This window comes from Perognathus longimembris, chromosome 2 (genome assembly GCF_023159225.1).
Source record: "Perognathus longimembris pacificus isolate PPM17 chromosome 2, ASM2315922v1, whole genome shotgun sequence".
NCBI classification, from domain to species: Eukaryota; Metazoa; Chordata; class Mammalia; order Rodentia; family Heteromyidae; genus Perognathus; species Perognathus longimembris.
The window spans coordinates 28,062,705-28,086,585 of NC_063162.1; the positions used below are offsets into that span (position 1 = coordinate 28,062,705).

At 37.5% G+C, this 23,881-nt stretch overlaps 1 protein-coding gene across 4 annotated transcripts in view; it reads left to right on the forward strand.

Moving 5' to 3' along the window:
- The first annotated feature begins 3,878 nt into the window (after nt 1–3,878).
- LOC125346266 (protein FRA10AC1) overlaps nt 3,879–23,881 on the forward strand; it is a 30,202-nt gene continuing 10,199 nt past the window's right edge. Inside the window, exons 1-11 of one of the 4 annotated variants that reach the window (XM_048338675.1) lie at nt 3,879–3,933; nt 6,117–6,188; nt 9,287–9,384; nt 9,508–9,553; nt 13,179–13,255; nt 14,286–14,369; nt 15,300–15,384; nt 17,957–18,002; nt 20,462–20,575; nt 21,697–21,739; nt 23,718–23,830. In XM_048338675.1, the coding sequence (XP_048194632.1) occupies nt 6,117–6,188; nt 9,287–9,384; nt 9,508–9,553; nt 13,179–13,255; nt 14,286–14,369; nt 15,300–15,384; nt 17,957–18,002; nt 20,462–20,575; nt 21,697–21,739; nt 23,718–23,830 (778 nt within the window). In that variant the 5' untranslated portion in view covers nt 3,879–3,933. Of the gene's footprint in view, nt 3,983–4,141; nt 4,208–6,116; nt 6,194–9,286; nt 9,385–9,507; nt 9,554–13,178; nt 13,256–14,285; nt 14,370–15,299; nt 15,385–17,956; nt 18,003–20,461; nt 20,576–21,696; nt 21,740–23,717; nt 23,831–23,881 lie in introns of those variants that run through there. The other 3 variants (XM_048338674.1, XM_048338673.1, XM_048338676.1) reach the window with 3 other exon arrangements.

Genomic DNA, 23,881 nt, shown 5'->3' on the forward strand with positions numbered 1-23,881 from the left:
TGGCCAAAGAAAGAAAAGAAAAGAAAAGAGAAGGAAGGAAGGAAGGAAGGAAGGAAGGAAGGAAGGAAGGAAGGAAGGAAGGAAGGAAGGAAGGAAAAAGTTCCTCTCCATCTAAAGCTACCCCTCAGTTATATTTCTCTAAACAACCCAAGGATATATCTACCTCTCATCTTTTCCTGAGACTTCCTTCCTTTGAATGTCTCCTCTTCCCCTCTCCTCTTATTTAAGATCAGTATTCATATCACGGGCTATGTTCCACCTTCTCCACAAAGCCTTTCCTACCTCTTACTAGTCCCTCTTTCTTAACTTTTTTGGTAACTTTTCTGCATAAAAATAGTTACCAATTTTTCTAAGTATCAAAAAACTGCAGAGGGCCTCATTGAAAGACAATCTATGGGATAGACAATACACCCAGCTTTGGAATTCTTTTTTTTTTTTTTGCCAGTCCTAGGCTGTGAACTCAGGGCCTGAGTACTGTCCCTGGCTTCTTTTTTTTTTTTTTGCTCAAGGCTAGCACTCTACCACTTGAGCCACAGCGCCACTTCTGGCCATTTTCTGTATATGTGGTGCTGAGGAATTGAACCCAGGGCCTCATGTATACGAGGCAAGCACTCTTGCCATATTCCCAGCCCCAGCTTTGGAATTCTTTTTTGTGTGTGTGTGTGTGTGTGTGTGTGTGTGTGTCCCCATTTACTTACTTATGACTTTAGAAGAGTTACCTTCTCTAAGTCTGTTTCCCTGTCAGTAAAATGGTGATAATAGTACCTGTTTCGTTTGTTCAATAAATATTTTGAACAACTTTTATGTGTCTGGCATTGTGGTGAGCACTGAGAAACCAGAGGCAAGGTCCTTAGTCTTGTGGAGGTTACAATTCAATGAAGAAGACAGATGGGAGTTAAATTATCAGTATGTATGCAGTTAGTTATACAGAAAGTAACATATATGTATCATGGTAATCCTATTTAGCTTGTGAGACAGTGTAGATGAGTTGTGTTTCATTTAAACCAAATATTGGAGGAGAAGAAGGCAGGCAAATAGAGGGCTTCCTGACAGAGAGAAAGGTAAATTTGAAGAGGCAAGTCTGTTGAGGAAACAAACCATTTATGGCTGAGGTCTCATCCCATGCTGTGGGGACTGAGATAGCAGATGGTTCTGGCCAGCTACTGGTATACAACAAACCATCCTCAAGCTGAGTTGCTTGAAACAAATGTAATTTGCAATCTGGGTGGGGCTCAGTGCAGACAGCTCATCTCTGCTCTCCTCCAGGCCCAGTTAGGAAAGGACACAGACAGAATGGGAAGAAACAGTTTCATCTTTTGTAGTTCAGCTTCTGAAATCTCTAGCATTATTTTTACTATCGTTACTGCCATGCCTGTCCAGATTTAAGATAGATATTCATTTTCCATGGGAGAGTTTGGGTGTCATATCATAAGAAAAGCATGTTTAAATGGGAATATTTGTGTGCGCATTTGTGGGTAATAAAGTATATTCCAAGTTATAAACTGTTAGCAAAATTTACATTCAGTTTAAAATATTACTTGATATTATTACCACTATCATCACCCAACTTCCCTTAACATTGCTGTTTTACTGTTTTATTGGTTATACAACATTAATGCACATTTTTATATATATATATATATATATATATATTTTTTTTTTGCCAGTCCTGGGGCTTGGACTCAGGGCCTGAGCACTGTCCCTGGCTTCTTCCTGCTCAAGGCTAGCACTCTACCACTTGAGCCACAGCGCCACTTCTGGCCGTTTTCTGTATATGTGGTGCTGAGGAATCGAACCCAGGGCCTCATGCTCTCTTGCCACTAGGCCATATCCCCAGCCCCACATTTATATTTGCATGTTATTGAAATAACATACTTTACAGTTTGGAAACCATAGGTCATGCTATTTACTAGGCACATTACATATGGAAGGATATATTGTTGTTATCCTATGTAATCTTCAAGGTTCAGGAGTATTTGTTACATCTTGGTAGCCCTGATGAGTAAGTATGGCTGTGCTCTGCTTAGAGCAGGCACTTAATAAATAAGCCTTTTGTTGTTGTTGTTATAATGATTCAGATTTCCTGATCAGGTAGATTATTTTCTATCTGGTATTGTTTTTAAATTCAACTTAAGCCATCAGTGCCTAACATATTTTTTCTTCCTACATTTTCATTAGCTGATTTAACTGTACATTACAAAGAAATGTCATTGTGATATCTGCATACATGATTAGTGACCAAATGCACCCCCATTTAAATCACGCTTTTGCTCTCCTTGTCATTATTCCCTTCTAACAGTTTTTGTTTGTTTTGCCAGTCCTGGGGCTTGGACCCAGGGCCTGAACACTGTACCTGGCTTTTTGTTGCTCAAGGCTAGCACCCTACTTCTTGAGCCACAGTGCCACTTCTGGCTTTTTCTGTGTATGTGGTGCTGAGGAATCGAACCCAGGGTTTCATGATTGCTAGGCAAGCACTCTACCGCTAAGCCACATTCCTAGCCTCCCTTCTAACAGTTTTTACTGGGGTTCATTATGCTATTTTGATACATATACTAAAGGAAACCAGGCAAGAAGATACCAGAATTTTTTTAAAATGCTAATAAATGTGAAATATTGATAGAAGGGACATTGGCTACAAGGAACAAATGTGTTTGCCTGTATTCATAATAAAAGAACAGATGGTGTGTTTTTTTTCAATGCCTCATAAAAGGGTGCTTAAAAAAATAACCCCAAGAATGTAACATTAAATTGTGAGGCCTCCTATTGCTTTACTTTTTTGAGCAAACATTTTTTACTGGAGTATAATCCAATTGCATTGTGAAATAAGTGATGTCACTATCATTTAAGTTACAGCTTTTCAAGATCACATTCACTGCAGCAGGTAAGTCAGAATGTCTCTACAATTTACTGCCAGGATAAGGAGCCTTGAACTAATAAGGATATTGACATCTATAAAAATCAATGTGCAGGAAGTGCCATGGTTGCCTCTCAAAAAGGGCTTTCTGCAAAAAGCCTGAGGCATGCCAGTTCAATTCAACAAATACTTAATTAGCGCTTGTGATTTCCAAGGCACCATGTTGGGTACTGCAGTAAGAAGCAGACGTAACTCCTGAATGCCAGGGGGAGACAAGGCCTGGATCCAGAAATTAGTGTGGAAAGCAGAGTCACGGGGTGGAAAACACAGAATGCAGGGAGAGCCTAGAGGATCCTAAAATAAATTTAATTTCCTGCCTGCCTGTTTTTTTTTTTTTTCTCTCTCTCTCTTTTTTTTTAGGTTCTATTCTGGATCCTCTTTCCTATGTGCCAGGTTCCTCGTTGGCAGAAGATCCACGACCCTGTGAGCTCTCTCCCATTCCTTATTTTATTTTTTTCCCTTTCCTCACCAGTTTGATGAGCTCTTCTGCATTTGGACCAGCATCTACTGTGTGGGTGGTGGAACATGGAAAGTTATTTTTGCTCTAATTATGAGCGCGGCTTTGCTCGGGAGCAGAGGCAGAGGCCGAGGCTGGGAGGATGCTCAGCGGAGGCGTTACTAAGGTTACTAGACAGAGGACGGCAGGTGATAGGCAGGCAGGGTTTTTTTTTTTTTTTTCTGAAAATTCATGGCAGGCGTGGGCTAAGCCACACTGTGATACTTGTTGGATTTCCTCGAGGGGAAAGGAAAGAAGCCCGGGGCGGGAGGCGGGAGGTGGGGGTGGGGATGGGGGGGGGAGATGAGAAATAGCAGCGAGCCTCGTCTCCCAACTCTTTGCAGGCCTTTTCCACAGCCACCTGGAACTGTTCTAACGGTAGCACACAGCCGGCGTCCCCGGAAACGGTACCTTTTAGGTGTGACACGGGCCTGCGCCAAGCCGGAAGCGGCTCCCAGTCGGGATCCGTAGAGCGGAAGGAGGAGGAGGTGGAGGCCGCAGTGGTGACGGCGGTGGCAGCAAGGTTGTGCGGCTGAGGCGGGCGCGGGGTCCTGCAGCGGCCCGCTCAGGCGGTGGGTGGTCGCTGCAGTGCTAAGACTCCCAGGGCGAGCTTGGCGGTGCTGAGAGGACCGGAAGGGAGGGCTGTGGGGTATCCGGAAACGTGCCCTTCGGGCGGGTTGACCGGAGTGTCGGGGCGGGCGGGCGATGGAGCCCCGGGGACTCCGGCGTCCGGCCCTGCCGGAAGTGGCTGGGAACTTCGGAGCCCAGCCCCTGAGGGCAGTCAATGAAGGTAGAAGGTAGTGGAAGCCGGGTGAGGAAAGAAGACTGAGGAGGCGGGAACGAGGGTAGGAGGTGGTGGTGTAGGTGAGGGAACTGGACGGCGACGCCGCCGCGCTCATAGCGTAGACCGGGCTCCCTGTTCCCCTTCGAGCCGGTAACTTCAGTCCTGTGGGGTCGGTGCTCATTAGCCTCATTGTATAAATGGGGAAACCGAGGCTCAGAAATTCAGGAACCTGTCCACAGAGAAAGACAAATGGGACGTGCAGAGCTAGGCATTGAATTCCTGCAGGCTGACTCGAATTTACCACCAAGGGCCTACCTTTGTTTCTCCAACCCATTGAAATAGGAAGAAATTGACGATGACCAGGAGTAAAAGGGTGGTTTGGCTTGAACAGATAGGATTGCTGGAGCCAGGGGTTGGATAGAAGATATAAAATCCAGATACAGGAGGCAGTGACCTATAAGACAGCTGGAACTGTGGCCTGTTAAACCTTTATCTCCAAGCCGGCTTGAGATGATATTCTTCATCCCTGAGGATTTTGATGGGGACAGGGCAAGAGAGGTACAGATACACGTGTAAGGTTGAAAGTTGACTGACTCGTACAATTTAAAGATTAGTGATGTAGTGATTAGAATAGGTGAAACCCAGAGTTGAAGCGACTAGTGTAGTTAAGACTAGAAACAACTTCTGTCTTAGGTCCAGTTCAGTGAAGTTTAGGAAGCTATTTTTTCCTTTTCCTGCTGTACTTGCTGTCATGAATATTAAAGTTTACAAGTTGTGATGAGTCATTTGACATCGACTGGTTTCTTTTCAGCCATACAAATTAAGTATTTGTGACATTAAATAGTCCATCCATTCCCCCATTAGTATGTGTCCCAAATTCAACATAATGCCAAACTCAGGCGCTTCTTTCAGCAGAATTGACCAACTGCATTTTTAAGAATGTCAATTTAAACATGAATTGTCACAGGATCAAAATAAGCCAAAGGGTAAGGTAGTTTATTTATAAAAATGTTAAACAAAACAGGAAAATGCGTACATGTGTTAAAAGATAACAGGAAATTTTTCATCAGTAGTGCATGTTCCACAAATGCTGTAATTCTTGTGGCTATATACTAGGGCAATTTGGAATAATTGAAGTAGTTGAAATTGTACACACAATCCACTAGTCTTGGATTTTTTTCATCCCCCAATGAAGATTATGGAAGATCACAAACACTATTTGTCAAGTACATATCACAGTGTGCCAACATAAATGCAGTCAAGCATGGCATAATGAGAACATGTTGGAAGAAATGTACCCTTAGGTAGTCTCATAATTGTGCCAACATGGTTGAATACTTCCACAAATTTCAATATAGTGAATGTACCACACAGGATGTGTGGGATAGCTTAGGCTGAAACCTTTCTGGACTACAAACATGTACAACATGTTATTTAATACTGTAAGCAGTTGTTCTAAAATGGCATTTGTGTTCCTAGACATACCTAAACAGTGGCAGAAGAAATATTAGGCAATAAGAATTGTCAGCTACATTATAATTTTACTGCAATACTGGTATTTATTGTGGTCTGACCTTGACTGAACCACTCTTACCAGGTGCATAATTAGCCAGTCAAAGTTGGTTCTGAGTCAAACAAATGTAAAATATTGTATTCAGCTTCTTTCCACTTCCATTTCTTGAAATGGAAAGACCGTGGAGTGACCTAGTCTCTCTAATGATGATGAAAGGTTAAAAAAAAAATACATTTTCTACTATCTAAAAGTAATTGGAAGTTTTGGGTGATTGAATAGCCCATAAACAGTGATCTGTTATGGTCTTTTAAAACTTGTGGTTACTGAGGATCACTTATTTTTTAACTGCTTTGTCTATCAAACAATGTCAAGGCAGGGCCTAAATAGTTGCTTTTACACTCCTTTACAGATGCATGGTCATGGAGGCTATGACTCGGATTTTAGTGATGATGAACATGGTGGAGAATCTAGCAAAAAGAAAAGAAGGTAAATAGCCCATAGTTTACATAATTTCTAGACTGATATGAGACAAATTATATTGAATTGTTTTGGATTGTGTCTCCATGTGAAGAAAACTGCTGTAGTGAGTGATTTTTTTTTTTTTTTTACTCATCAAGACTAATAACTTGATTAGAAACTGAAGATAATTGTGGTGGAATAAGATAAATGTCCTGTAAAGGCATTTACTGAGCTAGAAAGAGGAAAAAAGGAAGATTTCAGATTTCTCTGTTCCATGTATTTTCATTCACCTGTTAAGGGTCATATGCCTGTTAATGTCATAGTTCAGAAGTTGATGCTGTCTTCCTAGCATTTGCCTTCAAAGTGAGGTTGGCGTGGAGGATGCAGTTGTAACACAGGGTAGTCCTATGAAAGAGTAGGTTAAAGTAAGAAGCTTATGGAAGATTTGATGGGAGGAGACAAGAACTGCCAGTCTGTAAAGCCTAGGTGTTGCAAAGAGGCTATGTCTTGACCAAATAACTGCCTAAAGGCATTTTTGCAGCTTCATTGCTTAGAGATTGATTTTATCTATTAATTTAGGAGTGGTTGACTCATTAAAGTAATTCTTCAATGAGAGTACTATACTAGGGATACTAATGACTTGAACATTTTCTTTTTTTTTTTTTCAAATTTTTATTATCAAACTGATGTGCAGAGAGGTTACAGTTTCATACGTTAGGCATTGGATACATTTCTTGTACTGTTTGTTACCTTGTCCCTCATTCCCCCCTTCCTCCTCCCCCTTTCCCTTTCCCCCCATGAGGAGTTCAGTTCACTTATACCAAATAGTTTTGCAAGTATTGCTTTTGTAGTTGTTTGTCTTTTTTTACCCTTTGTCTCTCGATTTTGGTATTCCCGTTGAATTTCCTAATTCTAATACCAGTACACACTGTTTCCCATACACTCAGATAAGATTACAGAGATAGTGTAGATACAACCACAGGAAGGTGATACAAGAACATCATCAATAGTAGAAGCTACAGATACACATGGGACATTGAAAGTAGTTACAACTGTGATATAACAATCATTTCCATAAAATGGAGTTCATTTCACTTAGCATCATCTTATGTGATCATAAGGGTATAGCTATTGGGCTCTTGTGATCCTCTGCTGTGACTTGCCTAAACCTGTGCTGATTATTCCCAATAAGGGAGACCATAGAGTCCATGTTTCTTTGGGTCTGGATCACTTCACTTAGTATAATTTTTTCCAAGTCCTTCCATTTCCTTACAAATGGGGCAATGTCATTCTTTCTGATAGAGGCATAAAATTCCATTGTGTATATGTACCACATTTTCCTGATCCATTCGTCTACGGAGGGGCATCTGGGTTGGTTCCAGATTCTAGCTATGACAAAGTGCGTTGCGATGAACATTGTTGTGCTGGTGGCTTTACTGTGATTTTGTTTGTGGTTTTTTTGGATAAATACCCAAAAGTGGGGTTGCTGGGTCATAGGGGAGTTCTACATTTAGCCTTCTGAGGACTCTCCATACTGCTTGCCAGAGTGTCTGAACCAGTTTACATTCCCACCAACAATGAAGTAGGGTTCCCTTTTGGCCACATCCCCTCCAACAACTGTTATTGTTAGTTTTCTTGATATATTACATTCTTACTGGGGTGAGATGGAATCTCAATGTTGTTTTGATTTGCATTTCTTTTATGGCCAGTGATGTAGAGCACTTTTTCATATGTCTCTTGGCCATTCTCATTTCCTCATCAGAGAAGTTTCTTTGTAAGTCTTTAGCCCACTTAATGAGGGGGCTATTGGTTCTTTGCGGTTTTGTTTTGGAGGAAGGTAATTTTTTTAGTTCTGCATATATTTTATATTTATTTATTTATTTATTTATTTATTTATTTATTTATTTATTTATTTATTTATTTATTGGCCAGTCTTGGACCTTGGACTCAGGGCCTGAGCACCTTCCCTGGCTTATTCCTGCTCAAGGCTAGCACTCTGCCACCTGAGCCACAGCGCCCCCTCTGGCTGTTTTCCATATATGTGGTGCTGGGGAATCGAACCGATAGCTTCATGTGTAGGAGGCAAGCGTTCTTGCCACTAGTCCATATTCCCAGCCCTGTGCATGTATTTTAGATATGAGGCCTTTGTCTGTTGAATGGCCGGCAAAGATCTTCTCCCAGTCTGTGGGCTTTCTGTTTCTATGTCCTTTGCCGTGCAGAAGCTCTGCAGTTTCATGCAGTCCCATTTGTCCAATCTTTCTTTGATTTGCAGCCTTTCTGGGTCTTTGTTAAGGAAGTGACTTGAACATTTTAATAAAGATAATCCATCTTTATGGATATAATTATAGTAAAATATATTTTATGATTTATATTTTCTTTTTTATTAAAAATACTTTGTCAGAATAGAATTTGAGCAATGTAGTTAGATACTGTGCTCTAGGATTATGTTTATCTAAGTGTCTAGGGCTGATCATCCATGGTCTGTATCCTCTATGATGGTCCTTTCTTTTTCCATACTTTTTATTACCAAAAACTGAATACCCCTACTTTGCAGACAGAAATTAAGTCACTTAATCCTATTAAAATTAAGGTGAAAGACAGCCTAGTCAAGCTGTGTGCTGGTGGCTCATGCCTATAGTCATAAGACTATAGTCATAGACTTAGATCTGAGGATCAAGGTTCAAACCTAGCCTGGGTATACCCAGAAAATCTGGAGACTCTTATCTCCAGTTAACCACCAAAAAGCCAGAAGTGGAGCTGTGGCTCAAGTGATAGAGTGCTAGCCTTCAGAACAACAGTTCAGGGACAGCATCCCTCAAACAGCGTCAAGGCCCTGAGTTCAATCCCCAGGAGCAGTACAAAAAAATAAAAAATAAAAAAGGCTTAGTCAGAATTTGAACTAGAAACTTGGGTAGTGTGACACTGGAATCAGTACATTAGTTTCATCTTCTTCATTTATATAGGCATTAAATACAGTTAAAGAAATGTAAACTGCCTTACAAAGATCAGTGAGTCTTTTTTAAAGATAAGACTTGAATTCTGCAAAGTCTGCTCAATTTGCAAGAACTAGTAAACACCTTTTAGAAAAATTAACTCTCTAATGTTTCTTCTTAATACAATAGGGCAGTTGAAGATGATTTACTGCTTGAAAAGCCATTTCAGAAAGAAAAACATGGGAAGGTGGTCCATAAACAAGTTGCAGCAGAATTGCTGGATAGGTATGATTTTTCAGTGTGAATTACATTCTTTGGTTTATGATGTTTTATGAACTCAAAAATGAAGCAATTTGATTATAATTAGAATATAGACATTTGAATTTGTTTAAAATATTTTTTTAACAGGGAAGAAGCACGAAATAGAAGATTTCATCTCATAGCTATGGATGCTGTATCCTTTTTATATTTGTAGATTTCTGTATTTAGTAAAATATTAAAATATGTTTTGTTACTCTATTTAAAAAGTTTTTGTTCATAATTTTAGGAAGCCAAGTATGCCTTTTTAATTTTTGAGATAAATGCTTATTGCAAATAGAATTTTACCATCAATACTTCTGTATATGTACACTTTATTTTGGGAATAATTCTCTTTTTACCAATATATAGAGAATATTTACAGACAAATGAAACATGTTGCTAGTATAATCTGTAAATAGGCTTATATAGTTCATGAATCTGCAAATATTCTTTCAATTTGTTTTTGATGAGCTTTTGATACTTCCCTTCCCTACATTCTCTTATCTTTAGTCTCTATTTAAGTTCTCTTCCTATCTGGTTCTTGCTTATCTAAATCCTTAAAAAAAGTTTATTTGAAATTCCATCTGTCTGGGGACCATCCTCAGGCCTGCTGTGACTTTAATTCTTAGTCATGACTAGAGGCTAGATTTGAATTATAACTTGTTTCCCTTCCCTTTTCTAGTCTAGTCTCAGCTCAGTCTCATTAAAACTGCTCAAGACAGTAACTGCTACACTGCCATCCCTATTACTGATGAGATATTAGAGAGAAATAAAAGTACTGTTGTATCCCTAATTTGTTGCTTCCTCTTAGCTTCTTAGACAGTAGTTTAGCTTTCCCATAGATCTCAGCCTCTTGTTCCTTTAGCATTTGAACATCTGCTCTGTCTTTTCTGACATATGGGCAGAGTCGAGACTCATAGTTGCAGCCTGGTGACAGTGAAAGTCTAGATATTCCACTTCAGGCATGAGTGGAGGAGAGATCACAGTTTTTACTGTGGTGTTTGGCTAGTGTACAGTAATTACTGTCTAAAAGTTCCTGGTCTCATTAGACCAACTCTTAGTCATTTGGATAGAGAAAACAGGATTTTATGATGCTGTTCAAGTCTATGTGTGGCATTTCTAGACTATCAGCTTCATTTCCAAGTCTGCAATGTATGAGACATAAAGAAAACCTGGGGAGGGGCTGGGAATTTGGCCTAGTGGTAAAGTATTTGCCCCCAATACATGAAGCCCTGGGATTGATTCCTCAGCACCACATAAGCCAGAAGTGGCGCTGTGGCTCAAGAGGTAGAATGCTAGCCTTGAGCAAAAAGAAACCAGGGACTGTGCTCAGGCCCTGAGTCAAAGCCCCAGGATTGGCAAAAAAATAAAAGAAAAGAAAGAAAGAAAAGAAAACCTGACCTGAGGAATTTGATGAATCACCTCACCACCATTTAATTTTCTTTCTTTTTAAAATTTCCTTCCATCCTTTCATTCTTGTTTTTTTCTCTTACTTTTTTGGTACCACTTGGGTTTGAATCCAGAGCATGTTAGGTGTGCTTACTCAGCTGGTGCTCTACTACTTGAGCCACATATCTAGTCTTGCTTTTTTGCTGGTCATTTTGGAGTCTCATGAACTTTTTTGCTAGTCTCTGGTTGGTCTTGAAGCAGTCCTCCAGATCACCAGCCAGAATTTTCTTACGTTTGTTATATATATAAAGATTATTTATTGTTAGTTAAGGAATAGGAAGAAATAAATCTTCGTCTACTCCATCTTCCTGGAAGCAAGGGTTCCATTGACCACCTGTTTTTAGACATTAAAAAAATTGTGTTGGGGGGCTGGGGATATGGCCTAGTGGCAAGAGTGCTTGCCTCTTATACATGAGGCCCTGGGTTCAGTTCCCTAGCACCACATATACAGAAAATGGCCAGAAGTGGCGCTGTGGCTCAAGTGGCAGAGTGCTAGCCTTGAGCAAAAAGAAGCCAGGGACAGTGCTCAGGCCCTGAGTCCAAGCCCCAGGACTGGCAAAAAAAAAAAAAAAAAAAAAAAATGTGTTGGAACATAACCACATTTATATGTTGTCTATGGTTACCTTCTTGCTACACTGGCCTAACCAAGACCATATGCCCTGCACGGCCTGCAATATTTCCCATCTAGCCTTTTTGTTGTTGTTCTTGTTGTTGTTGGTTGGTTATGAGGCTTGAACTCAAGGCTGGGGCACTGTCCCTGAGCCTCCTTGTGCTGAAGGCTAGTGTTCTACTACTTGAGCCACAGCTCCACGTCTGGTTTTTTGAGTGGTTAATTGGAGAAAAGAGACTTTGGAGACTTTTCTATCTGGGCTGGTTTCAAACTGTGATCCTCAGATCTCAGCCTCCTAAGTAGCAAGGATTATAGGTATGAGCCACCAGCGTTTGGCTTGCCATCTAGCCTTTTATGAAAAAAATTTACTGACCACAGCTTTTATCGGGAAAATGACTTCACCATGACCAGTAATTGGCCATTCAAGTACTTAAACCCATTTTCAAAGTATCTGTCATTTCTCATGCCCTACTCCTTCCGAAATGTTAACTGCTTTTGGAAGTATAATAAAGTATTCTATTAGACCACATTGTGATCATTATGTATCTTTTCCTTTTCTATCTGTCTCTTCTTTCCTCCTTCCTCCTCTTTCTCCCCTTCCCCCCTTCCTCTCCCCCCTCCCACTTTCACTTGAACTCAGGGCCTAGGCATTGTCCCTGAGGTGTTTTTATTTTTTTGTTTTTTTGTTTTTGTTTATTTTTTGTTCAAGGTTAGTTCTATACCCCTTGAGCCACACCTCCACTTCTGGCTTTTTTTGGTAGTTTAGTGGAGATAAGAGTCTCACAGAGGCTGGAAATGTGGCTTAGTGGTACAGTGCTTGCCTAGCATACATGAAGCTCTGGGTTCAATTCCTCAGTACCACATGAATAAAATTAATTAATTAATTAATTAAATTAAAAGAGAAAAATTATAAGGAAAAAAAAGAGTTTCACAGACTTATCTTGCCCAGGCTGGCTTTGCACTGTAATCCTCAGATCTCAGCCTCTTGAGTAGGTAGGATTGCAGGCATGAGCCACTTGTGCCTGGCTGTCATGTATCTTTAATGTAATAGTTTGTCATTACAGATAGAATTACAGAAGGGGAGGTCAGCTTTGCTTAATTCATATTCAACTCTATGCATGTGCCACCAACTCTTTCAAAACAGTAGAATGCTCATACATCTTGTTACGCTGCAGTGAAAATAAACATGGTTTTATAAACCACTGGGTTTCTTAAATCACTCTGCTTTTTGAAAATTTAATGTTAGGATTTAATATTATAAAAGTTAAATCTTCTATTAGAGGCTTTAATATTAAGAAACAACTGGATTATGTTTTATAAAAATGATGGTAAATTCTGCCATGGTGTCTTTACTTTTCACCTTTTGATTTATAGACTATGTGGTGGTAAAAGAATGTGTGCAATGTAGGAATAGAATAGAAAGCTCTTGCTCTCCCCTGGTGGTGATATGCTAAATCACAGGAATAATATTACAAACATTACATTTCAAGTAATATATACTTGGGAAAGTATTCAGCAGGAAGTAAAAGTTCTTCTGCTGTATATTTGTGACTCTGAACAGTTTAACGTATACTGTTCTAGATTTTCATGAAAGCATGTTATATATAAGCACATATAATATATTGACACATTTAAAAAAATAAACATTCCTACTATGCTTTTTGTGTAACTTACGACAACACAAAATAAGTCAATAAAATCCTTAATTTTCTCATTTCAGTACCAAAGGCATACAAAGTTTGTAAATGATTATATTTTATATTATGGTGGCAAAAAGGAAGACTTCAGGCGTTTGGGGTAAGTGTCAGTCACCAAAGTCATGGAGAGGGGACATGTGGGTGATTTTAAAGACCTATGTATGGCTTCTGTGTCTTCTGACTCTTGTCACTTTTCCCCTGCCTCTCAGTCTCCTTGTCATGGCTTAGGTGGACAGGCCATCTGCAGTTTCTAGTTAAGTTGCTCTTTGTGAATCCCATTTCCTTGGCAACAGGCCTCAGGTAGCTGTCTCAATTGCTGAGCCAGGTGTGATCCTGGCAATAACAGCATTTGTAAGGAATACTCATGTGTCTTGTTGGCACAGATCTTTGAGACAATAAAATGTTTAGACCTTAGTGTTGAGGATTATGTTTTACAAGGTCAGGCAAACAGAAACCTCACTCAAAATTTCTCATGTATGAAAGTTCTTACTGAATTGGAGACCCCTTTATTAGAGCCATTTGGTCCTGCATGGACTTTTTTCCCCCCTCTGTTTTAATTTTCTGAGTCAGTGGCCTTAAAAATATTTAGTACTATCTCAACAATGTCATCTCCAAATTCAGTTCATCTATTACTTTAACCTGTATCTCTCAACAATCATTTATTCTACCCCCTGACTGGCTAGCATTTTATCTTTTCTTTAAGTAGCACTTTATCTTGAAAGCTCATCTTAGCTCTCTTCTTTTGCTCAGTCTTCCTAGCAACGAGGTAACTTTCCATAGTTTTTTTTTTAATTAGGTATCCACAGAAGAGTCTTACTAACTTCTCACTAAATTCTGAAAGTTAGGTTTATTCATATTTTCTTATTTAGTGATTCAGTTTTCTCATCCTGGCTTTTGGTAGCACTCATTGAATATGCATGGATTCTTATGCATTTAGCTTGCTTATGTAGCAACACTCTTTTTAAGTATCTCTTAAAAATACTGAAATAGTATATGTATGTATGTATATAAATATATGCTTAGATATATTTTATGTATTATATTTTTACTTGTTTTCAAAGTACATTGTTTTGATTCCTAAATTGGTTAATTTTGTTTTTGAATTAAATAGAAATAATTTTATTTTCCAGGGAGAATGACAAGACAGACTTGGATGTTATTCGAGACAATCACAGATTCCTATGGAATGAAGAAGATGAAATGGAAATGACTTGGTAGTTTTAGCCATCACAGCCACCATGTACAAAATGCTTAGTCCTGTCTTTCTTATCCAGTGTTTCCTTATTTGTCATTGATCCAAAGCATTCAGCCTTCTCATAGGATGATTCTGAATCAAGGACCATATTGCATGTCTTCTTGGAATAGATGCTTCACATAAAATTTTAAGTAATTTGGTAAAAAGTAATCCCTGAGACTGGTATTAAAAATCTAAACATTAAATCTAGTGCTGGTAGTTCATGCCTATAATCTTAGTTACTCAGGCTGAGAATGAGGATCACGGTTCAAAGCTAGCCCAAACAGGAAAGTCCGTGACAGTCTCCAGCAAACTGTTCAGAAAAGGCCAGAAGTGGTACTATAGCTCAATTGGTAGAACTCTAGTCTTGAGAAAAAGAATCTCAGAGACAGTGCCCAGGCCCTGAGTTCAAGCCCCAGGACTGGCACATACATACACAAAATCTAAACATTAGCTGAGATCTCGTGGCTCATGGCCTATAGTCCTTGCTATTTAGGAGGCTGAGATCTGAGGATTGTAGTTCAAAGCCAGCACTAATAGGAAAGTTCATGAGACCTTTATCTCCATTTAACCAGCAAAAATCTGGAGGTGGAGTTGTGGCCCGAGTACTAGAACACTAGCTTTGAGCAAAAATGATCAGGGACAGTAACTGTGCCCTGAGTTCAAGTCCTAGTAGCAACACACACATATAACATACACACACACACACACACACACACACACACACACACAATAAAAAGGATAAAAAATAATTCTTCGCATTTGTCAGTTTTCTGTCTGTGCATATGTCATAGGCCTCTTTTAAAACATTAATATTTATATCATATGTGTTACTTATTTGACATTACTTCCAAGTGAAAAGCTATACTTAGATTTCTAAATGTGTACTACTTTTTTTTCCTGGTTCTAGGGAGAAGAGACTTGCAAAGAAATACTATGATAAATTATTCAAAGAATACTGCATAGCAGATCTCAGTAGATACAAAGAAAATAAGGTATGCCCTCTAAATATTAGAGAAGGTATTCTTACTAACATGCAATATTAATTTTTATTTTGTGGGGGACCCCCACCCTCCACTATCATGTTAGAGACAATAATTCTAATCTGAGTTGTCTTGAACCTATGAAGTATCATTTTGATCGTTTAACCTCTTCAGCCAAGGGACTTACAAAGGGCCTGTGGAATTTATAAAGGATAAGGGTGCTTTTTCTTTGTGAGCTGAAGTGTGACTAGTCTAAAATTAAATACAAGTGGCATCCTGTTTCATCTTGACTGGTCTAGAGCCACAGTGATTATAGTGACTGATTTAACATTGTAGAATGATGTATCATTTCACAGAGGATGCTTGAAATTGATAGATTTTTCAATTGATTATTTATAGAAAGGCAGGTGCACATCTTCTATGATATAAATAACGTCTGTTTTAGTAAAATTAACTTTTCAATGAGTGCTAATTAATAATGACAGATTTCCATTCCCACGCTACATCTTGCTTTGGTTAATAGTAAGGTTATTTTTATTCCTAGCTCAACTTCAAATTAGTAACTGGAAAAAGTGACCAGGAACAGATGATCCCAGTTGGAAATGTGAGAGGAAGGAATGATATATGAATAAGTATGTCATGGATAGTGAATATTTGTATATATGTTATTATTTATATGTGGACAACCTAGTTTAAAAAAACGATCTTAAATGTATATGTCCAAGTGGTTTGAGCTCATTACCGCCAGGATTGGTGTAATAATTTTTTCATTAGTGCCTTTAATATGTATGTTTTTTTCCAACTCTGGATAGACAATAGTAATATCTTGTATAACCCTGTTTATAAAGCTATGTCCTTGATGTGTCCCAAAGATTTCATGGTTTTTCTGAATTAGTTGTGGACTCTAGTTCTTAGCTCTTATCTGTGTGCCTGTTAATTGCCACATATAATCTAGAAAGTGCCACAACAGTTGAAGTTATTTGAGATGACTACATTGCAAATCAAATGTGAACTACTAAGTCTTTCTAGGGACATGTAACATTATCATATATTTCTCTTAACAATAGAACAATCCTGGGTCATTTGTGGATTGTTTTTCAATATTTATTGAAACTGAACTGGACGCTGGATTAATACATGGTGACTACTCTTCAGAAAAAGCTGTGGTCTAGGCTGGGCATGTCATGCATGTCTGAAATCTGTGTACTTGGGAGGTAGAGGTATGAGGATTTTAAGTTTGAGGCTACTCTGGGCTATGAAGTCTAAGGCCAGCTTGGGTTATATAAGTACTTGAATAGATTTAAGTATTCATTGAATAGATATTTGAAAGATCCTTCCATCCTCTCCTTTCTTCTTCCTTCCCCTCTCCCTTTTCCTGCCCTGCCCTGTCCTGCCCTCCTCCCTGCCTCTTCCTTTTCCCTTTCCCTTTCCCTCCCTCCCTCCTTCCTTCCCTCCCGCCCCCCCCCCCCCTTCCTCAGGATCTTACTATGTATTCTAGGCTGGCCTTATAATCAAAATCCTCCTGCCTCATAAGTGTTGGGATTGCAGGTATTTACCAACATACCTGGCATTCACTGGATTTTAACCAGCGTACTTTTACCTTTGCATTTAAGATAGAAAACTGCCAGATTCAAATAATAGAAAAATAAATCCAAAGTTAACCAAGCATTGAAGACTCTGTAAAGTCTCTCTTAATATTATGATCCTTTTAGGTAAATATTATTATTACTGCCCCTATCTTTATACATAAAAGGGAAATAAAATAATTAGAGTTCATTTTCCCCAAGGTTATAGAGCTAGGCAATGAATGGTAGAACTTTATGAACTATCATTCATTAGAGTCCTTTATAGGTCTGCCTGATTCTAGAGCTGAATCTTTTTCTCTTTTCTTTTTTTCATTTAATCTTAGATTTTGCTTTTAGATTTCTAGTAAAATTGAGTGGCAGTACAATGAGTTCCCTTATGCCTCTCCTTCCCCCATACATGTACAGCATTCCCTACTAACAGCCCCTATCAGAATAATGCATGCATATATATCTACTATCAAAGTGTACCCTTAAAATCTTCTATGTTCTGCTTCGTCTCTCCATAACTCCTAGCCACTCCACTGTGTATATATGCCACATTTTCTTTATTCAGTCATCTGTTGACAGGCACCTAGATTGATTTCACATTTTGGCTATTGTGAAAAGTGCTGCTATAAATATGGATGTACAGATATCTCTAATGAAAGCCGGCTTGCATTCCTGTAGATATATGACCATAAGTGATATGTCAGGGTCACATTATTTTTTTAGTTTTAGTTGGTTGAGGAGCCTCCATACTTACTTCCATAGTAACTGCTGTACTAACTTACATTCCTACCAACTATGTATAAGGGTCTTTATCCCCTGCCTTCCTACATCCTTGCCAAGAATTTGTTATCACTTGTTTTCTTCATAGCCATTTCAACTGGGCTAAGATAGAATCTTAATATTGTTTTGATTTGCATTTCCTTCATGGCTAAGAATGTTGAACATTTAGCTTCATGTTTAAATTTAAATTAAATGCTTTAATTTACTTTGACATATTTTTTTCTTATCAGTTTGGATTTAGGTGGCGAGTTGAAAAAGAAGTAATTTCAGGAAAAGGTAATTATTTGTTGAAAGTTTACTTTTTAGTAGGATATAGCTTAATTTCTTATGGTATTGAAATGAAGTCATTGGGTTAGGTTATTCTTAGCACATACAAATAAATTATTCCTACAAAAGGAAATATATTTGTGTTACATTAACAGAGGTCAGACCAATAAAATATGCTGGGCTGGAGGCATGGCTCAAATGGTAGAATGCCAAACTAGAAAGCAAGCCTAATAAGTACTCTGCCTTGAGGTCAGACTTTTGTACCTGTTGGGGGTGGGGAGAAAGAGACAGAGAGAGACAGAGACAAAGAGAGAGAGAGAGAATAGCTTAATGATTTTTATTTGAGAATTTTGCTGTTAGAATAATTAAGAATAGATTTAAGACTGGTGCACTGGCTCATGCCTGTAATCCTAGCTACTCAAGAGGCTAAGACCTGGATGATTGTGGCTTGAAGCCATCCCATGAAGAAAACTATGAGATTCCATCTCTAATTAACTAGCAAAATGCCATAGTGGAGGTATGGCTCAAGTGATAAGAGCATCAGCTGTGGGCAAGAAAGCTGCATGAGAGTGAAGTCAGAGGACTTCAAGCCCTGGTACAAATAGAAAGAAAAGAATTTTAAAAAGAAAAGGTACAAAAATGTTTAGCGTAACAATAAGGAACAAACGAATGTTTTTTTCCTTTTAATCTGTTTTTGGAATTATAATTGGTATTACTATGTTTAGTCAAATCCACATTTTAAAAATAGAAACTAAATTATACTTGAACCCATTAGAATTTTTATACAGGCTAGTTGTCATTTTGGAGAGTTCCTGAAATTGAGACCAGATATTTTATCTGATAGCTGATTAAACTAGAACATTGGGTTAGCAATCAGTAAGTGGTTTCTCTATGCATTGTTGTACTCAACTCATACATTAGTGTATGAGTTATTGTAGACCTGCATACTGTTTCACACTGTAAAATTAGCTTTTTATGCAATAATGGCATTTTCACTATTAATATTTCAGAAAACTATATAATAATACTTGGGAAACAATTTAAAACAGAAAATAGTTTAAAACAATAGAAGCATGGCAAGAATGCAGTCATAATATTCAATTCATATCCTATGAAAGTAGGAAAATTGAGGGGAGGGGTTGGGTGGGAGGCATGGGGGAAGATGATGAAAGGGGTGACATTGAGTAAAATGCATTGTACTTGTAAACTCATTTGTTGAATGGTAACCCTTTTGGATTGTTACTTGAAGATAATAGAAATAAAAATAACACAAAAAGAGTTTAAATTTTTGAGTGGACATATATGTTACCAGATAGCTATGAATTGGATGTTTTACTCAGCTCTGCAAATTAAGCAGTAAGGCTTTTTATATACACAATGAATTAGTTCTAAAAGTGTGTTAGAGTAAAAGGAAAAAGAACACATTTAAAGCTATTTTTAACTTTTCTTAGGGTTACAGTTTCATTTGTTTTTGCGTAAAATAATGAGGGATCTTGAAATGTTTTTCATAATTGTATACTTTTCTATTTTGAATGAGATTTTCACAGAAGTTTATATTACCTTTAAAAAATGATGAACTCACTAAACTCATATAACTGAATATAAGAAAAGAGAGCAAAATGCAGCTATGATTTAAGTTATGATTTTGTTTTTTACTGCTTAACAGCCATTACTAAACATATGTAGATTTGTAATTTACTTATTTTAAATTATATTAGAAGATAAATTAGAAATTGTCTTTGGTTATGATCATGGGAATTCAGTTTGGTAATTTCTTGCATTTTATGAAAATTTGCTAGTTTCAGATTTGTTCCTGTTGGTACAATTTATTATGGTATAATTTTTTGTATAAATAAAATTTGATTTTTGTCTTTTTCTGCCAAAGTAAATATCATCGAACAGCTTCTTTTTCCTTGTGGCTCATCAGCCTTAATCTTTTTTTGGTGAACATGGTAATGTGTATTAATCGTAACAAATGATTCTAAAATTTAGATTATTGGGTTTGATTACATGTCATACTTTATATATCTGAAATGTGGTTTTGATTCTCATTTGTACTGGAGTTCTAAATAAATGCTATTATGTTTTTGCTTAAAAATGTTAATTTTAATATTACAATTAAATAAATATTGAAAGATTCATCCATAGAAGATTATAAGTCTCTTCCTCCAGGATTTTAGAATGTACACTCACTTTCCAGACTGTAAGATTCCCTAATAGTCACTACAACTCTAAATATAAGTGGCTTATCGAGCAATAATTTTGTTATTTTGTAGCAGTTCAGCTCTTTGGTCTGATTCTTGTATACACATTTGTTGAACATTTAGCAATTACTGTGGTTTGTTATTTTCTAATGTCGACTTTAGCTAAGATATCACATATTTTATAAGTAAACTTTAGAGTTAATAACAAATCATTCAGATAAATTTTACCAGCTACAGTAGGTAAATATTCTTTCCTTCTTGCAGGTCAGTTTTTTTGTGGAAATAAACATTGTGATATAAAAGAAGGTTTGAAGAGTTGGGAAGTTAATTTTGGTTACATTGAGCATGGCGAAAAGAGAAATGCACTTGTTAAATTAAGTAAGTTAACTTATCAGAGGTGAGATTGATTTATTCTAAGCTTAATATACAATTTAAAATATGTACTTAAAATATAACAGAAAATAACATATCTGAAAGTATTCATTTTTCCTTAGAGCTTACCAAACTCTCGAGTTTTTTTTTGTTGTTTTTTTTTGGCCAGTCCTGGGCCTTGGACTCAAGGCCTGAGCACTGTCCCTGGCTTCCTTTTGCTCAAGGCTAGCACTCTGCCACTTGAGCCACAGCGCCACTTCTGGCCGTTTTCTGTACATGTGGTGCTGGGGAATCGAACCCAGGGCCTCATGTATACGAGGCAAGCTCTCTTGCCACTACGCCATATCCCCAGCCCCAAAACTCAAGTTTTGAGCCCCAAATTCTTATGTTCTTAGCATTATGGTGACATTTCAATAAAACTATTCTAATTTCAAATATATATTAGACTTACACATCTAAGAGGCAGAGTATCAGAAAAGGCAATTAAAAAACTTACATTATCTGATTCAGTAGTCATAACAGTATGCAGTATTGGTAGTGAGTTCACTGTCTTTGACATTCAATACAGAACAATTTGAGGGTGACATAATTGTTCATTTCAAGTTAGTCATTTTGCATCCACTCCTTCTCTCCCTCCTTGTGTTAATGGCATTGCTTCAGGTTTCTTGGTCCTAAGTAAATGTGCCTTCAAGCTCACTACTCATACCTCGTAGAAGTCACCAATTTACCCACACGCCCTTGGTGCAGACTAGAAGTGCTTATCAGCAAACGTTTCCATGAGCAATGAGAGTAAGACAAGGAACTGTATCCCCTGGAAAATTATTTGACTATTATTATTACTACTAGGTAGCTTTGATATGAGACATTAGTGCTGCTAATGCAACACAATTGACAGTTATTTTTATAAAGTAGTGTTAAAATATTTTCAATTTCTCAGTTATTTTAATCATTTTTATTTTATATGCATATGTGAATTCGGGTGAGTTGGTGAAGGTCACATTATTGTCTTCAAATTAGTTCCCCTCTATAGAATATTAAAATCTAAATTTAAAATTGGGAAATGATAATAGTTATTGCTCAAGTTCAGCAATTAATTATTTTTTATTTTCTGGTTTTGAATTTTTTAGGATTATGCCAAGAATGTTCCTTTAAGTTAAATTTTCATCACAGGTAATATTGTCTTTTAAGTGTTATTTTTAGTATATGTAGGAAAATGGCATTATGAAACCCATTATTTTATAAAATTACTATTGGTAATGAAAACAATGTTTGTGTTAGTAATCTTAGCCATAGTAATTTACCTGCACTGCGTGTCCAAAGTAGACACAGGTGTTGATGATTAGATTGGTTGGTGGCACAGAAAATCAGGCATAATTGTGTGACTACAAAACATGGAATTGGAAGGCTACTGTGTTCTATTTTAGCTTAGCAATTTTGTGTGTGCATGTATGCCTGTCCTGGGAGTAAATGAAATGCATGTAAAGTACTTGTCACAGTGGGTGGCATATTATAAACCAGGTGCAATCCTGGACATTGAGGATATTTGGACAAAATCTGTGAAACTTGCCCATGTAGAAGTCAGGTTTCTTGTTCCAAATAAGTTTGATGGGAATGTGGTTTAGCAGAAGAGTGCTTGCCTAGCATGCATGAAGTCCTGGGTTCGATTCCTCAATACCACATAAACAGAAAGGCCAGAAGTGGTGCTGTGACTCAAGAGGTAGAATACTAGCCTTGAGCAAAAAGAAGCCAGGGACAGTGCTCAGACCCTGAGTCCCAAGATACAGGACTGGGGAAAAAAAGTATCCATCAGCATATTAATTTTTTGGCAGTGCTGGGGCTTGAACTCAGCACCTGGACACTTCCCCTAGCTTTTTTACCCAGGACTCACATTCCACCACTTTAGCCACTGCTCCACTTCCAGCTTTTTGGTAGTTAATTGCAGATAAAGAGTATCAAACTTTCCTGCTTGGGCTGGCTTCAAACCAGTTCCTCAGATCTCAGCCTCTTAAGTAACTAAGATTATAGGCATGAACCACCAGTGCCTGGCAGACAGGCATATTAATTTTTAAACTAGCTTTTTTATGAGTATGCTTGTCTAGTATGGTTAAAAGTAAATACTAAAAAATTATTCTTAAAAGTAATAGGACCTTACTCAGGTAACCTAAACCTATTTTCTTTTGCCAGTAATGACTCCAAAAGAAACTAGAGATGTTTATGACCTTGATTTTTGAACTTTATTTCTAAATTGAAGTGATTCTAGTGAAAGAGCAAACATAGTCACTGTTGTAAATAGTATTTGGAAGGTCTGTTAAGCTTTTCATCTTATTTCTTTCTCTTATCTATCTTTTTTGTTGGCCCTAGATTCAGTTTTATCACCTTTTCCTATGTAGTATTTCTTAAGCAATTAAACTTAATTGCTTGCCACATAGTACTGACCAGTTTATAAACCTATCTTAGACCAGATAAAGCCATAGCAATAAGAGTATAAACTATAAATTGTCTAATGACATATGAGTTAAGAATAAATTCCTTCCGTCTATGTTCTATTATACTTTCATTATATTCCTTTTTTTGTGTGTGCCAGTTGTAGGGTTTGAACTCAGGACATGGGTGCTGTCCCTGTGTATTTTTGCTCAAGGCTAGTGCTCTAGCACTCGAGCCTCAGCTCCACTTCTGGGGATAAGAGTCTCACAGACTTTATAGGGTTAGTTTTTAACTTTGATCCTCAGATCCTAGCCTCCTGAGTAGCTAGGATTTACAGGCCTGAGCCACTTGCACCCGGCATTATTCCTTTATTCTTTAGAAAAAAATTTCTATTACTGATATACCACTGTTAGAGTAATTTTATTCTTGCTTGTGATTTTTCAGTGTGTTTTTAAATATAAATTATATAGAAGGAAATGAGATTTGTTTTTGTAATTTTCTTGAGTAAATAATAAAATATGAACGGAAATAATTTGTCTCAGAGTGTTTAGGCTTCCATTATCTTACAGAATTGTCTTAATATAGCCTCCTAAAATATTTACTTACGTTTATTTGTGTAAATTACATTTTAAAATAAGTAATTTGGGTTTTTTTTTGTTCACTGATGTTTATTTTTGTAAGGCCAGTTAAAAGTTAACTTTGATTTTATATTATTAACATAAAGGAGAAAAGAAATCAAGTCAAAAAAAAGAAAGTCTAAAAAAGATTGTGAAGAATATGTACATAAGAAATCCAAATTATCTCCTACAGAAGATAGCTCCAAGAAAAAGGACAAAGGTAAAAGGAAATTAACGTAGCTGTTTACATTTCTGAATATGAAGTGCTTTA